At 53.4% G+C, this 14788-nt stretch overlaps 1 protein-coding gene across 3 annotated transcripts in view; it reads right to left on the reverse strand.

The window, feature by feature from the left end:
• SDK1 (sidekick cell adhesion molecule 1) overlaps positions 1 to 14788 on the reverse strand; it is an 883892-nt gene that overhangs the window by 81259 nt on the left and 787845 nt on the right. For all 3 annotated transcript variants that reach the window (XM_045075163.1, XM_045075162.1, XM_045075164.1), the window contains exons 26-28: positions 14424 to 14539; positions 12891 to 13080; positions 10813 to 10911 (exon numbers count right to left, since the gene is read on the reverse strand). In XM_045075163.1, the coding sequence (XP_044931098.1) occupies positions 10813 to 10911; positions 12891 to 13080; positions 14424 to 14539 (405 nt within the window). The remainder of the gene's footprint in view (positions 1 to 10812; positions 10912 to 12890; positions 13081 to 14423; positions 14540 to 14788) is intronic.

Genomic DNA, 14788 nt, shown 5'->3' on the forward strand with positions numbered 1-14788 from the left:
GGGAGTTTCACCCCCAGACCTCTGGGCCTCACCCGCACACCTGCTCGGTCTGGCAGCTCCGGGGAAGGGCAGTGAGTGCGAGGGCAGCCAGGGACGGGACCCAGACAGACATGGGTCAGACTCCCGCTCGGGCCCGTTGGAGCTGGGGATGGACCAAGACGTAGGAGGGACACCCCGGCCCTGCCACACCTGTCCAGTTTGCTGTGTGTTGTGCGTTCCGCACTGATCCGGGCACAGAGCCGATGCTGAGTTCAGGCCTTCTGTGCGCGTTGCCTGATAGTGGCCTGTGCTCTGGGGCCCAGACTGCGTCCCTGGCCAGCGGTCTTCTGGCCAGAACGGGGTTTCCTGTCCCGGAATTCGCAATTGCATTCATCTTGGAAAATTCCTCTCCTTAAGCTGCTTTTTTTTTTTTTCTTAATGAAGGCATTAAGATGTTCTATTGCAATGTTTCGTCATTACTCTTGAATTGTATTACACTCACACAGCTCACAAATAACATGGGAGTGTAAGGAATGAGCTTAAAGACACCTTTTCCTGCCCAGGCCCCAGCCCGCCAGGTCGGCTCTGCTGGCTTCTTGGGTGTCTTTCCGGAGAGTGTCGGAGAGCACAGGGCTGCTGAGGCCTCCGTGGAGACACGTTCGTCCTTGCCTGAGTGTGCACGAGCTGGGCCCGCATCCTGCCCCGTGCCGGGCTCTCCTCGGTAGCACCCCTGGCTAGGCATTCACTCGGCCACAGGTCTGGCCCTTCACAAGTCTCGGCATCTGTTTGTGGCCCTTCTCCTCCCCATGCCCGAGTGTCACAATGTCCTCGCCTCTGACGGTCATGATTTCCACAAGGTACTCAGTCCCTAATTCCTCCTACAGCACCCATGGACTTGACCCTGGGAATGGGGTGATGTCGGCGTACGTCCTCCCCCAGCTTGTCAGTCACACACGGCTGATTGCTTACAGTATTGCTTTTCTTTCCCTGCTGGTCTGTGTGTTTAGCTCTGTTATCTGAGCTATTAACTCTGAACTTCGGCTCCGAAACTCACCCGGGGCTGTAAAAGTTATGTAAATCAACGCTCTTAAAGCACTTCTGACCTCAGGATGCCTCTCTCTGGCTGTTACGAGTCGTGTTATTATTTTTATGTTGTCAGGATTTGCAGCGAGGCTGGTGGGGGGACTAGCGATGCCTGCTCAGCTGATTTAAAGCGGCGCACGGGACAGATCAAAGCTTTCAGGGAAGGCAGCCGCTGTCCCAAGGCCATGTTGCCTGCTTGGGGATGTGGTCCATACACAGGGGCTGAAGCAAGCCTCCTGTAGGACCGGTGTCAGCCAGAGGCCTTGGTGGTGACCCCTTCCCCGCCCACCCCGAGCATGTGGAGGAGGGTTGTCTGCATCCAGAACAAAAAGCACGTTAATGACTGACCAGTGACATTAACATACGCATCTCCCTCAACTAGAGAAAGAAAGCAAGGCAAGATATTTTGCAAAGACAAACTGACCTTTACAATGAAGCCCAGAGGCCACACTGACAGACACAGACGTTACCTAGAAGAACATGAGCAAACATAACATTTTTAAAACCTCAAGAATGACGTGGGACCTGGTGTCAGTGAGTTCGGCCATCTGAATATCGTTCCTCGTGATGCAGAGACACCAGCCCTCCTCAAAGAGACAGAGATTTGCTTTGCGCCAGAAGCAGGCTGATGTACGTGGGTCTGGGGCTTGGGCCCCGTGCAAGGGCACATGGGATTTCTAGGTGGGAGGAGCTGAGCAGGTGCTGTTTTCACCGTGTGAGAACACGCGCCTGTGCCCGAGGGAGCAGGGAGACACAGGGACCACCTGCTTGCACGCGCTACCCCAGCACCTGGAGCGGGCCGACAGCCCGCCTTGCACGCACAGGTCTTGGCCCCCCAAGGGGCCCAAGATTGCGGCCTGCAGGCCATTCCTCCATACTCAACACCTCGGCCGACCCCAGCGCAACTCCCAGTTTCTCATTTCCAGCCCCTGAAGCAGAGTTAGAGTAGTCCACCCCCAAATATGCCATTTTCGCCTCTTGATTATTTTGGATTAAAGTTACTTAAGAAACGGCCAACGCCGGAGGGACGCTCAGACACTCCTCTGTCCCCCTGAACACAGGACGTCAGTCCCCCTTGATGCACCAGGAGGAAGAGAGCAGCCTTGTCGCCCGCCTGGGACAGGTTAGGGCCAAGGTGGCTGTAGAACCCTGTTCACCAGTCGACCCCCAAGCCCAAACTCCTGGTCTTGCCAACTCCTCACCAATTCACTATTTCTTTAACTCAAAGGCATTAAAAAACAGACTGCTTTGGTCACTTTTGAGCCTCCGATCTTTGGGACTCCTGTACACACAAAATTAAATTTTTCTCCCGTTCACCTTTTGTCAGCTTAATTCTTTGGCCAGCTGTAAGACCCAGAAGGGAAGAGGGAGAAGCTCTCAGCCCTACATTGTTTTGCATCAAGCAAAAACTCGCCCTACTTATTAGCACCTCCCACTTATTAGAGCAGCGTGGGAGCCCCGTTGTGCCTGGGGTGGGGAGGGTCTGCTGCTTCCCCAGCTCCTTCCTGCTCTAGAATGGTAGACTTCTGATGATCTGAAGAAAAGAGAGACAAGTGGAAAATAATCTGGCCATTCCACAGGACATTTGCAAGGAGATTTTGAGGGACGGCAAGGCATCTGGGAACGGGGAGTGGAGGGGCACAAACCAGTGCCCAGGGGCGGATGCCAGCACAGCAGAGAAGCAGGAATTCCGAGGCCAGGGTTCCTCTGGAAAGGATGGGTTGTTTCAGAAAGCAGACAGAAAATCTGGGGTTGTCTGGAGGAGGCTTGGGATACCTGCACCAGGAATAAGGTCAGGGTGGTGGGTTCGGGGCCCCTGCAGCAGGGTTTGGAGTTCAAGCTGCCGCTAGGCATGGAAGGAACATGACAACCCAAGAAGAATGGCCCCCCACCCTGCCCACCCCAATGCCAGAGCCCTCAGCTGCTGGGGCCCGGAGCACCAAGGAGGGGTAGAGCGTGTGTCAGGATGGGAGGTGGCCTGAGGCCCAGGCCCCTCTGAATGTCACATGCCATGGGACGCTGTGGGTCACCGTTGGCCACACCGGCCCGGAGAGGAGAACGGAGCTGGTTATGCAGGGGCAGGGGCTTGACAGCCGGGGGCTCTGCTCACACCAGACACTTTCTGTTCTATGGATGTTGTTGCCTGAGTCCTGAGGGGCCCAGTCGGCTCCAAGACAACCCAGGGTGAAGAGTTTGCTGGGGAGGCGAGCCCAGGAGACAGAAGAAGCTCACAGATGGCGCGAGGAAGCAGTTCCCCTGCTGGGCCCTCAAGGCTCTGCCTGATTTTGGGGGTGTGGCAGGGGTTATGGCAGTGACCCCCCAACCCTGTTATGGGCCTGCACTGCTGGCAGGCAACTTCCCCAGGAGCCTGGCCCCAGAGCAGAGAGTGCCTTCGGGCACAGTGCCCTGCTGGCCCCAGGACACAGCAGGCCAGGTTGTGTGGGGCGATGCTGGGGCCCTGAGGGCCAACGGTGTACATGGCACCTACCACCACCTCGAGGTCACTGTTCCTGTCTTAGGGACTGCTTGCTATCATTTTTCTACACTTATGAAATGGAAACAAAACCAATTTTACTCCAGGTGCAGGCTTTTCATTCGTGTCTTCTCACCACATCTGGAAAGCCTCATTCTTGTCCTTCAGGAGCATGAGTTTGGATTGGCTGGAATATTGCACCGCGCGGACCTGCCCCCCGAGGCGCTACCAGCACAGAGCGGGAAGGGGGTGTTTGCGGCGGGCTTGTCCTGGGCTCCTCCGCCACCGAAGCACGGAGCCCACAAAGCCCACTTCCTGCAGCCATGGCATTGATTCAAGCAACACACGGAACAGCAAGGCCCAGCGTCGCCCCTTTGCAACTGCGGGAAACCCGGCTTGTCAGCTCTGCCTTTGTTCCGGCTCCTAACACGAGCTATTGGGAGAAAGTCCCTCAATGTGGGGTTATGTCCTTTCCTCTTCTCTGCCCTCAAGTCAGGGTGATGTCCCCCAGTCCTCATTCTGTGGCCTGGTGAACATAAAGACGGGGCACCTCAAACGTCCTTAAAATGCTACAGCCTCAACGGGCAGGAGAGGAGAACTTTTCCTGTGCACAAGTGTGGAAGGAAGCAGCCAAGTACCGGTTCCTGCATTTGTCGGGAATCACGGGAGATAGTGTCATGGTGGAAAAGGCCAGTTACGTAATTACACAGCTCGAGTGCCATCAGGGACATAAGCGTGCTGGGTGTCGTGGCATAAGGGCAGAAGGCTGCGCTGGGGGTTAGGAAAGAATGGGCAAGCCGAATGAATACCAGGAGGGAAACATGGCCCGAGTGAAGTCTGATTTGTAAGGTTATGGGTGAATTATGATTATACAGGCATTCCGGGGAGCAAGGCCAAGTATGAGCCGCACTGATCCAAGGCGAAGATGGAAACTACGCGAGCTCTGAACATGCCCAGAAGAGGGAAAAAAACGCATCCTGAAAATCAGAATCGGGAAAGGGTATGTGTTTCAAGCCCAACACCAGTTCTAGAACCTTTTGCTATTGGAGATGCAGGAGGAGGTTCTAAGATGCTTCTGTGCTGGGAGCCTGCTGGGGTGGGTGTGTGGCTCCTGGGAGGGTGGGTCTCAGCTGCCTCCTCAGATGGGGTGACTGTCGACCGCACCTGGAGCCCTCCGGGGGAGCTGCGCACGGCCTGTTGGGGGGTGGGAGGCTTCTCCTGAGTTGCATGCATCCTGGGCAAGCGAAATGCCCCCATCTGAGAGTCGCCTGTTCAGTGGTGCGTCTCTAGGGCCCGCTTGGGGGCCTGAAGCCAAGGCCACCCATGGGGCAAGGTGCTGCTAACCCCCTCCGTAGCCTAGTGGGTGGGTGTGAGCGGTGATGGCCCTGCCAGCACCCACGACTTGTTGGGAGAGCCCACAGCCACAGAATGGCCCCTGGAAGGCCCAGCCCAGGCACCGTATGGCTTGTTGGCTCTACGGCTTATCTGCGTGAGGGCCGGGGGCAGACAAATGCAACAATGGATCAAAACTGTATTTGCAAACAGGGATTACAGTCCCTTGCGATCCTAACTCTCAGCAGAGTCTTGGCACCCCCTTCCGTAATAAGCTGAGGGTAAATGTTAGGCCCTCGGCAGGCAGGTGGAGGTGGGGAGAAGCTCTGGTGTGTGTGCGGGCAGCCCCGCGTGGGTTTAAAGAGCACATGCCACATGTCAGCTTGGCAGCATTTAAGGGAGAGCGGAGTCGCCAGCGAGGGAGGGAGGGTGACCGTGCTCAGGGGGCTCCCGCCACGTCCCCCAAAGGCAGGCTCTAAATGCTAAAAGCTCTCCACAGTAAAATATTTACGCAAATAAGCAAGTGTTTTTCCCTGCAGGCGCTTGGTGCTGTTTCATGCTGTTAATCTTTTTTGGAAATGCAAGAGCATGTTTTGATATAGATTACCGAAGCCTGGGCCGGGGAGGAGTTCATACATGCGCCCCGAGCAGGAGCACTGATTCGAGGTCTCTGGGTGGGAAGCCAGTGGTGCGAAAAAGATGTTTCCCATTCTCTCCCTCGAACACTGATCTGAATCTTCAGGCACTGTTTTCTCATCCTTCCTACGGCATCTGCAATTTGATGTGCTAGCTGTAGTAATATCCAGGTGACGGGCTGCCCAGACAACATTTGTTACCGTTATAACTAAAGGCCATTAACACAGAAGACGCTCGGACGTGGTGTTTTTCTGCATTATGGGTAGACAGAGCACTATTTTACCTTTGCTTTGCCATGGTCAGAATGCACGAGGTATTAAATGATGCTCTCTCTTTACCTGGTTTTTATTTTTTTTTTATTTTTTATAGATTTTATTTATTTATTTGACAGAGATCATAAGTAGGCAGAGAGGCAGGCAGAGAGAGAGGAGGAAGCAGGCTCCCTGCTGAGCAGAGAGACCTATGTGGGGCTCGATCCCAGGACCCTGGGATCATGACCTGAGCCGAAGGCAGGCACTGAGCCACCCAGGCACCCCTCTTTACCTGGTTTTTAGTGACCACCCCCCACCTGGCACCCCCAGGGACTACAGATCAAAATCCAAACTTTTGAATGTCCCTTATAGCCTGAATCCAACTTCTGCCCTTTCTGGTTCTTCTCCTGTCTTGTCCGTGTGAAACCTCTGCTTGGGATGACCAGCTAGATGCGGGCACCGGGCGAAGACTTGGGGGACAAGAAAGAATTCTCCAGTCCAGGAGACATAATGAAATACTAAATAGACATGCATGTGAGCAAACATTTGTTGAATGCTTACCACGTGGCAGGCGTTGTCCTAAGGTTCTCATGCACAACTCAGTTAACACTATAAGGGAATGTGTTATTCCCATTTGAGGGATAGGGAAACTGAGGCACAGAAGGCCTCAGTCCCGTGCCTAAATTCATCGGCCTGGGCTCCGGGTGTGCAAGCTTGCCCACATTGCTGTTGGCCTGTCCAGAGTGTGGTGCTTCAAACCCAGGGGAGAGTAGGGGAGGATACCCAGGCTTCATGAGTTTATTATGTAGACACAGCATTTCTGAAGGGAGAGTGTGACATGTAGGGGAAGAACTCTGGAAATGTTCTAGCACCTTCTCCCAGTTAATCTGCTTCCAGGCCTGCATCCTGAGGAGATCATCAGAAATGCTGTTAAGATTCACCTCTAAGGACGTCGGTCACATCGTTATTTCTCACTGCACAATTGGGACATGATCCATATTTTTAAAAAATTTTTAATTATAATGTATTTGCATTTCAACATAACATTTTTGGGATGAATATGTTTGCATCTTGGACATCCAAGCAGCACTTAAGTATACAGAGAAAAGTCTGCTTTCGGCATCTGGTAAACCAGATGTCCTGAAAAAACTTCCTGTTAAGACATCCCAAACTGGGCCGCCTGGGTGGCTCAGTGGGTTAAAGCCGCTGCCTTCAGCTCAAGTCATGATCCCAGGGTCCTGGGATGGGGCCCCGCGTCAGGCTCTCTGCTCAGCGGGGAGCCTGCTTCCTCCCTCTCTCTCTGCCTGCCTCTCTGCCTACTTTTGATCTCTGTCTGTCAAATAAATGAATAAAATCTTAAAAAAAAAAAAGACATCTCAAACTAATAAATATGGTATCAAGAAATGAAAACCTAAGTGCATGGTTGAACCAGCAAGCGAGAAGGAGAAATCAGAGACTGAAAAGGGAACAGAACAGTAAGAATTGAGATGAAGCCATGGGCAGCCCAGGGATGGGAGCAGCCAACAGACCTGCGAGGCTGGGCGCGCTCATCTGGGGCTGGGGACCCTTCCACACGTGCACCCAGGGGCAAGCGCCAGGACACTATAGATGCTGCATACATCCCGGTCAGGTGTGTGCAGACACAGACAGTGGGGTGTCTACGCAGGAAAGATTCATGACGTGGGAAGAGAAGAGCAAAGTCTAAAAACAGGCAACCATGATATTAGATTTTTAAACTTAACTTTAACTCTAGGAATATCTTATAGAAAACCGAAGAAGAGATAAACACAAAATCCCTTGGGGGTCCTGGCGGTTGGCCGTGGTGGACGGGGCAGGAGGGACATGTGCAGGTCACCGTCGCTAAACACACTTGTAATACGACGGAGAGGCTGCCTTCTAAGTAGGAAATACTTTGTGCTTACAAGTTTAGAAAAATGATTGGAAAAAAATATTAACATTATTTTTTGGGAAGTGGGATTGTGGTGATTTTCATTTTTTCCTGTTACATGTCTGAATTTTCTATTTTTTCAAAGTTTAGAGTGAATGTGTTATTTTTATCTTATGATTGTCCTTTTTTATTATAAATCTTTCCAATATAGAGAAAATGCTGGGAATAATAAAGATGGAACACCCAAGTGTTCATCGTACCAACTTGAATAAATCTAGACATTTTGCCAAATTGGACTTCTTTTTTCATATAAGAGAGAAGATGAGACGGGGTAGTTGAGGCCATCCTGTGGCCCCACCAGACCTACTTCAGAGGCAACGTCCCTTCTCAACTCGGGGTGTATTCCTGTCCTTGAGTTCACATGTGCACGGACCGTGTGGACCCATGAATGGTGATAATCACACTCATGGAGGTTTCTATGTGCAGGAACCTTCTCCCACTGGGTGTATTCTCCCCCCGAACAGGCTTGTGAGACTTCCTCATGCTGATTCATGTAGGCCTTGGTCATTCCTTTAACTGCTGTGGAAAGTGTCCACAACACACCTTTCTGTGGCCTGACTGATGGACACTCGGGTGTCCTTTCATCAAACACGACATGGCAGGAGTGTCCTGTGCATGTCTCCTTGGGTACAGCTGTGAGAACTCAGGCTTATGACCTGACGGGAAAGGCCTCTGGGATTCAGGGACAGAAGTGCTCCCCTCGCCCAGCATTCCAGATCATTCTCCAGGAGTATGTTGAGTGTGTGTGTGTGTGTGTGTGTGTGTGTGTGTATGTTTGCCTATGTCCCTGTCTCTCCTGGGTCATATCCGACCTTCTAGGGCTCTAAATCTGAATGCTGTAAATGCCATCTCATCGTGGTGTGAATTCTCTGTTCACAGCGCTTTTTCAATCAGACGTACAAACGTTAGAAATGCCCTTTGAGGTAAGTGACAAGATTTTACCTTTGGACAGTGAGACTTGCATGGTGACAGTGGGCACGACCAGGCAGGGACAGGCGTGGAGGGAGCTTGCAGATGGAGACAACATCAAATGTGACGTTAGAGGCACAGAAGGGCAAAGGACCCGCAAGTACAGTACAGGGTTGGCCCGGGGGAGGGCAGAGGCCTCAGCGGGAGCATTGGGGGTGGGCAGGGGCTGCTAGGCCTGGGGGGGTGGGGACAGGGCCTCCCTCCTCGGCAGGCTGGGGAGACTCTGCTTCTTGGAGACTCTGGGTACTGCGACAGGTCAGAATTCACATTTTGTGCTCCAGATTTCCTGTCTCGTGGAAAGCTGGGGCTGCTCCCTGGGTCATCAGACGTTTAGCCCAGTTCCGTCCAGGAAAGACAGCAGTTGGCATGGTGCTAAGGGGGCTCAGGGAGGCCTGTGGCCCAGCCATGCACTCCGTGGACCATCTCCTGCCCCGGTCTGGAGCATAAGGCACGGGGCCTAACAGGGGTCTGCAATCCTGTCTCATCTGGCGGGATCCAAAATACACATTCTACCAGCAGCTTCTTCTGTGGCTCATTGTGGTATTAAGGTACCAAGAACCTGTAGTTCTGAAGGTCACCCAATTCAGAAATACTCTTAGCTAAGTATTCCACCCAGCAACCCTGGGAATGGCACCAGGAAGGGAGAGACTGAGCAGGGCCCCAGCCTTGCAGCAGACGATGTCGGCACGCCCCAGGCTCCGTCCTCCCTGTGTTCATGAAGCAAGAACTCAAAAAATATTTGCCTCTCTGTGTAGTTATTACCTAAAAGACAAACCTGATTATGTCACTTTGCTGCTCAAAGTCCTGGGGTGACTCCCTACTGCCCTCAGCACAGATGTTTTAAAAAAGTGTTTTTTAATGAAGTAAAACCCCCTTTCAAACCAAATCTTAGAATCCTTATGTCAGAAGCTGGCGGGTATGAGTGGTGATTGTTACTACCTGTCTGTAAGTCCAATAATCTTCCTGTAACCACCCAGTGCATAAGCAGACACACAGGGGGGTCTGCTGCGAGTCTGGACTGGGGAAACACCCTATTGGATGCTGGCCTGGGTCTGGAGAGTAGACCCAGCCTGGGGTCCTGGCTGTTAGATGCCTGATGTCACCCATCTGGGCCCCTGGGCACTCCCTGCATGGCCGGCCCGACCAGGCCGTCCCCAGGCCGGCCCAGCCCACGTCTCCAGGCTGGGGTCTGTCTACACTGCCACAAGCACGTGGCATTCCGTCTGGTGAGTGGGTGACCCTCTTCCCTTCCTCCAGGGCTGCAGAGGCCACTCTCTAGCAAGATCCAGCCCCAAGGCTGTCTTCCGTCTGTGGCGAGCCCCTCAGCCCCGGAGACCTGATTGCGGGGCATCTCGTGAATGGCCATTGGTCAGCTGTCATATTGCATGGTCCTCGTGTTCTCGTGCCTCTCCCTGACAGTGCCAGGAGCCACTCATATCCCAAGGACAGGCACCTCTTGTTCACTCCTTATGGCCCACCATGCATGCAACGCCGTGCATGGGAGAGGCCCTGAATTCGTCATGCAGAAAGGGTGACTAAATGAGGGAACTGATTTAAAAAAAAAAAAAAAAAAGACTTGCTGCCTTTGGGGAACTAAAAAAAATTAAGGCTTTTCATCAATGCTATCCGAGAGGCCTCCCTGGACAAAACATTAAAAGTAAACAATTTCCCGGGGACCCAAGGCACACAATTCACTCTGGAAACTTCTTAAAAGGATGAGGTGAGGGCCTGGCAGCCAAGGATGTTTCCCAGAACTGGGGAGGGAAACCCGGGTCTTTGGCTCCCATGAGGAATGAGGCGGCTGCTTCCCAGATGCCCATGGAAACAGCCTGGTTATTTCAGAGCTGAAGGAAGGGCCAAAGACAGATGGTTTTGTTGCAAACCCCAAACAAATGGAAGATGTTCTGGGCCAACAAAATGTAAATTTCAACCTGCAAAGGAACCTCAGCACACAGCTTACAGGACAGAGGAGGTACCCTGCTTTCCTTCACACAGAAAGTGCCGGGTGGCGGCAGGCACAATTTTTTTTTTTTTTTTTTTTTGGTTCAACCTCTTTGATGTGTAATAAAAACCAGATGAAATCAATGTAATTGCTATTTTCCTCTGAGCTATGATCTCTTTAATCACAGCCGCTTCCTTACCCAGAACGATGCCGTTGGGCTCTTCCGGCGGCTGCCACACGATCCGCACGGATGTGAGTCTCACTTCTGGGAACACGAGCCTTACTGGTGGGCCCGGGGCTGGAGGGAGGAAAAGAAACCTGTGAGCCAGGTGTCGATACGGGGCTACAGGGACACGTGATGAGGTTACAACGTTACACAGGGCTCTGTGGGCTGGCCAAGTGTTTGCGACCATGGGTGACTCTGTTCATGGACCAGATGCTCCAAGGCCACGAATGGATTTTGGAATCTAACTGGCTCCATGTGGCCCCCTAATGGTGTTGAGAAAACACCTCATTTAGAACCCAGCTCAGCTGCTTTTCCAGCCTCCAGAAGTGGTGCTCACAGACCGTGCTGGGAGCCCGTGAGTGCAAGGGGAGTGAGGCTGCAAGTGTGCCAGGCCCAAGGTCAAGATTCTGCCAATGTGGGCTGAATCCTTTCGGGGGCTTGACACCTGCTACCAGGAGTTAGATAAATCCGATGGCCTAAAGTCCCTCCCCATGTTTACAATGAATGATTATTCCCCTATGCATCGTCTTAGAAAATTAAGAGTTGATGTGCACAAACATGTATAATAATTCTGTGTGGCGTGGTGCCATTGCCTACCGGTGTCATGGCCCTTGTAAATATATTTACTTAAAGGGGGAGGCGAGTGGCCAGTCCAGAATTTCTTGTTGGAACTGAACAGATTCCCAGGTAAGAGGCAAGGGGCTCAGAACAATGAACACAGAGATAGGATTATGGGTGTTACAGTCATTCTGAGGCTGCTGAATTCTGCCTCTCACTATTAAGTAGAGAACAGTATTTAAAATTTTAAACCTGTGGTTTAGATAAATCTGTGACCCTTGTGTTTGGTAACATAAATGTAAGGAGGGTATAGGTTCAGAAGCCAGGACCAGCTGCAATTATGCGAATTTCAACAGCAGGCTTATGTGGCCTCTGTCCCCTGCCCTGTCCCCAAGCTGCATCACTGGGATCACACTGAACTGCGGGAGTGGAAATCGCACTGTGGGAGAAGAAGGAAAAGCATTCTGTGAGTTCCAGCCTCTACTTTAGAAGGAGGCAGTTGTGACTGGCCAAGGTTGGAGGCCCCTGGTTCTTTCCGTTCCTGTAACCCAGGCTGCCATGGGTTCGCAGAGCTCTGCTAACACCCTTGAGGCCACTGCCCCCGCATCAGACCCCAGCCCCCCCCGGGGCTCTGCATCCAGGACAGGACAGTGTGCAGAGCTCCTTCCTCTCCTCGACTCAAGCCCAGCGTGCTGCCATCTCCCAGGAGAGCACAAACCACCGTGGGGCTAACTGAATGACCTCGGCAGACGTGTACCAGGAAATCGAGTTGTTGCATTTCTGTGAGAAGCTTCTGATCCCTAAGGTGTGTGTGTGGGGGGAGGGGGCGGGGAGAGCTGTATTTTCCCCTAGAATATATACCACCCCTCCCTGACTATTTGCTACAGCCCATGTAACAATAAAAATGTAAAAAGAGATAACCTTTAAGTGTTTGACATCTGCAAAGTGGAAAAACATATGTGCTGATGATTTAGACTTCCATAAAAACAGAGCTGTCAAGAGGCGCTTGTTATCCCGGCCTGGAAGCATGGGTGCGGGGAGTCTGGAGCCCACGGAGCCCACGGAGCCCGCTGCACGCGGGGCACGAACTTCTAGGGACCTCTTGGCGTGCGGACTGCGGGAGCGGCTGGCACCAGGGAAACAGAGGCACCCAGGCTCGGGGTGGCGGGGGGGGGGCTCCTAACCCGATCTGTGCAGACGCCGCCAGCTGGAGCGGCTGGACGTTTTACGGCCCCCACCCAACCCGGCCTTTACTGTGAGGCCTCTTTCAATTTACGACCGAAATTCGCAGAGGTTCATAATTAGGCTGTAAAAATTCACTCCGGGCTGAAATTGGCCATATAAACGCTCAGTGACTGAAAAACAATCCTGTTTTGTTTTTCTCATCTGAGAAAAGGTGGGGGGAGGGGGTGGTGGAAGTGGTTTGAAAATTAAGTTACAAATGACCAGCGCGCTCGGGTCGCTGGGGCTGCTGGAGCACGCTGTGACCGTACCATCGTCCTTGGTCCGCTCCAGGACGAGGGGCGAGCTGGGCACGCCGTTGCCGATGCGGGTGAACGCCAGCACCTGCAGCTCGTACAGCACGAACTTGCGGAGTCCGGCCAGCAGCGCCGACTGCGTGTGGTTCCCTCGCACGACGTGACTGCGGGGCTCGGGGTCCAGGTCTTTGGCCCGGAACAGGATCTGGAACCACAGTGTACACGTGTGCGGTCACGGGGGTGTGGGTGCCAGGAGGGGGTCCCTCCAGCTCACGGCCAGGACCAGCTGACTGCGGATTCTCCGCCACAGCAGCTGTGCTCCAGGCTTACGGGTCTAGTTTCCATACACTGGTGTTTTGGGGGAAGCCGGTCTCCGGGGCAGGAGGAGCTGGAGTCATGACCCAGGCCAAGGCTGGGCGGGCTGACCCCAAGCCATGACTAACAAGATCCGAGGTACACGACAGACAGTAGCTACACCAACCGCGGCCACGAGGACGAGGCCTCCATCACAAACGCAGACAGTGTACCTCCGGCAGAAGGAACCAGTATCCCCCCGCCCACCTTGGTTTCCCAGCTTCTTGGGAAATTGGGCTCCTGCCTCAGGACAGCTGCTGTAAATCCCGGAATCCCGGGCCCCACACACAGACACAGCACCCTGGGAGGCGCTGCTCCATGGCCCTGCCAGCTGCCTCTGGTTTGCTAAGTCATTCACAGCTCACCCTTCCTGCGCGGGTCCCTCAGCCGGGGACCCAGAAGGCCATGGAAGATGGAGGTCCTCAGGGAGGAGCCTGGATGCCACAGGCAAGCTCTCTTCGCCGGGACCCAGGTCACTGCACCTGCCCAGTAGCAGTGCCATGTCCAGCAGGGCCCGAGGCAGCCTGAACGCCCAGGGAAACAGGTGGGGAGAACCAGAGACTAGGGATGGAAACCAGGAAAGTGGGGAGTACCCATGCCCAGAGGCCGTGTGGGGTGGGGTGTAACAGACCAGGGTGGAGGGGGGCTGCTGGGCACATCCGGGAAAATCCATCCCTCCGCTCTGGGGATGGATCACAAGCACACGTGGGTAAGTAAAAGTAGGACTGAACCCAGCAAGGGCTCCTGGAGAAGCAGAAAGGCGTACGCCCCCTCCTGCGCCCGCCATGGCCCGGGATTGCCCACGGTGCTGGAATGCCCGTGTGTGAGCAGGTAGTTTGCACTGACTCGGCACAGGCTAGGAGCAAAGCGCTTCTTACAAAATCGAACCCACTTGTTTCTCAGGTCAGACTCAGAGCCAGCCACCACGGGTACTCCTGTTGTACAAGCCTGGAAGCAGAGGCTCGAGTTTACGCAGCCAGCTCCCATCAATGCCTTGTCTGCGCCTATGTTAGGAGGTCGTACCCAGGCCTCATCCCCAGGTGGGAATGAAGTTTAGAGGAGACAACAGATGTGAACGTCACAACACAGGCTCGTGCTGCAGGTCTGGACGTCCCTCTGCGCTCCTTGGTCTAGGGGAGTGACACGCGGGAGCACCTGCATGGCCTAAGCATGGAAGGGTCACCCCCAACATACCTTGTAGCCCAGTATGAGCCCATTCTGGTCCTGTTCAGGCACCGAAGCCCATGTCAGTAAAATCTGGGTGGAGCTGACGGCCTCAGCCGACACGTTTTCAGGCGCGGCTGAAGGAACTGCAAAGGCGAGTAAAACAGATTGGTACCCACAGTCCAAAGGCTTCTGTAAATAAAGGTCCAATTTTTACCCAATCAAGTTGTCCTTGAAAGAGCAATGAATTCTGAGCATTTTGCAGTGATCAGATTAAGCCTGCAGCGGTATAACAGAAATGTAAATCTCTTTAATATTAGCAGCAAATTCCACAAATCCGGGGTACTTAGGAGCTCAATCTTACCTGAATCCACCCAGCAAGAAAATCTGCTTGG

The sequence above is a fragment of the Mustela putorius genome, unplaced genomic scaffold (assembly GCF_011764305.1).
Source record: "Mustela putorius furo isolate JIRA1106 unplaced genomic scaffold, ASM1176430v1.1 tig00000139_pilon_pilon_pilon, whole genome shotgun sequence".
Taxonomy (NCBI): Eukaryota; Metazoa; Chordata; class Mammalia; order Carnivora; family Mustelidae; genus Mustela; species Mustela putorius.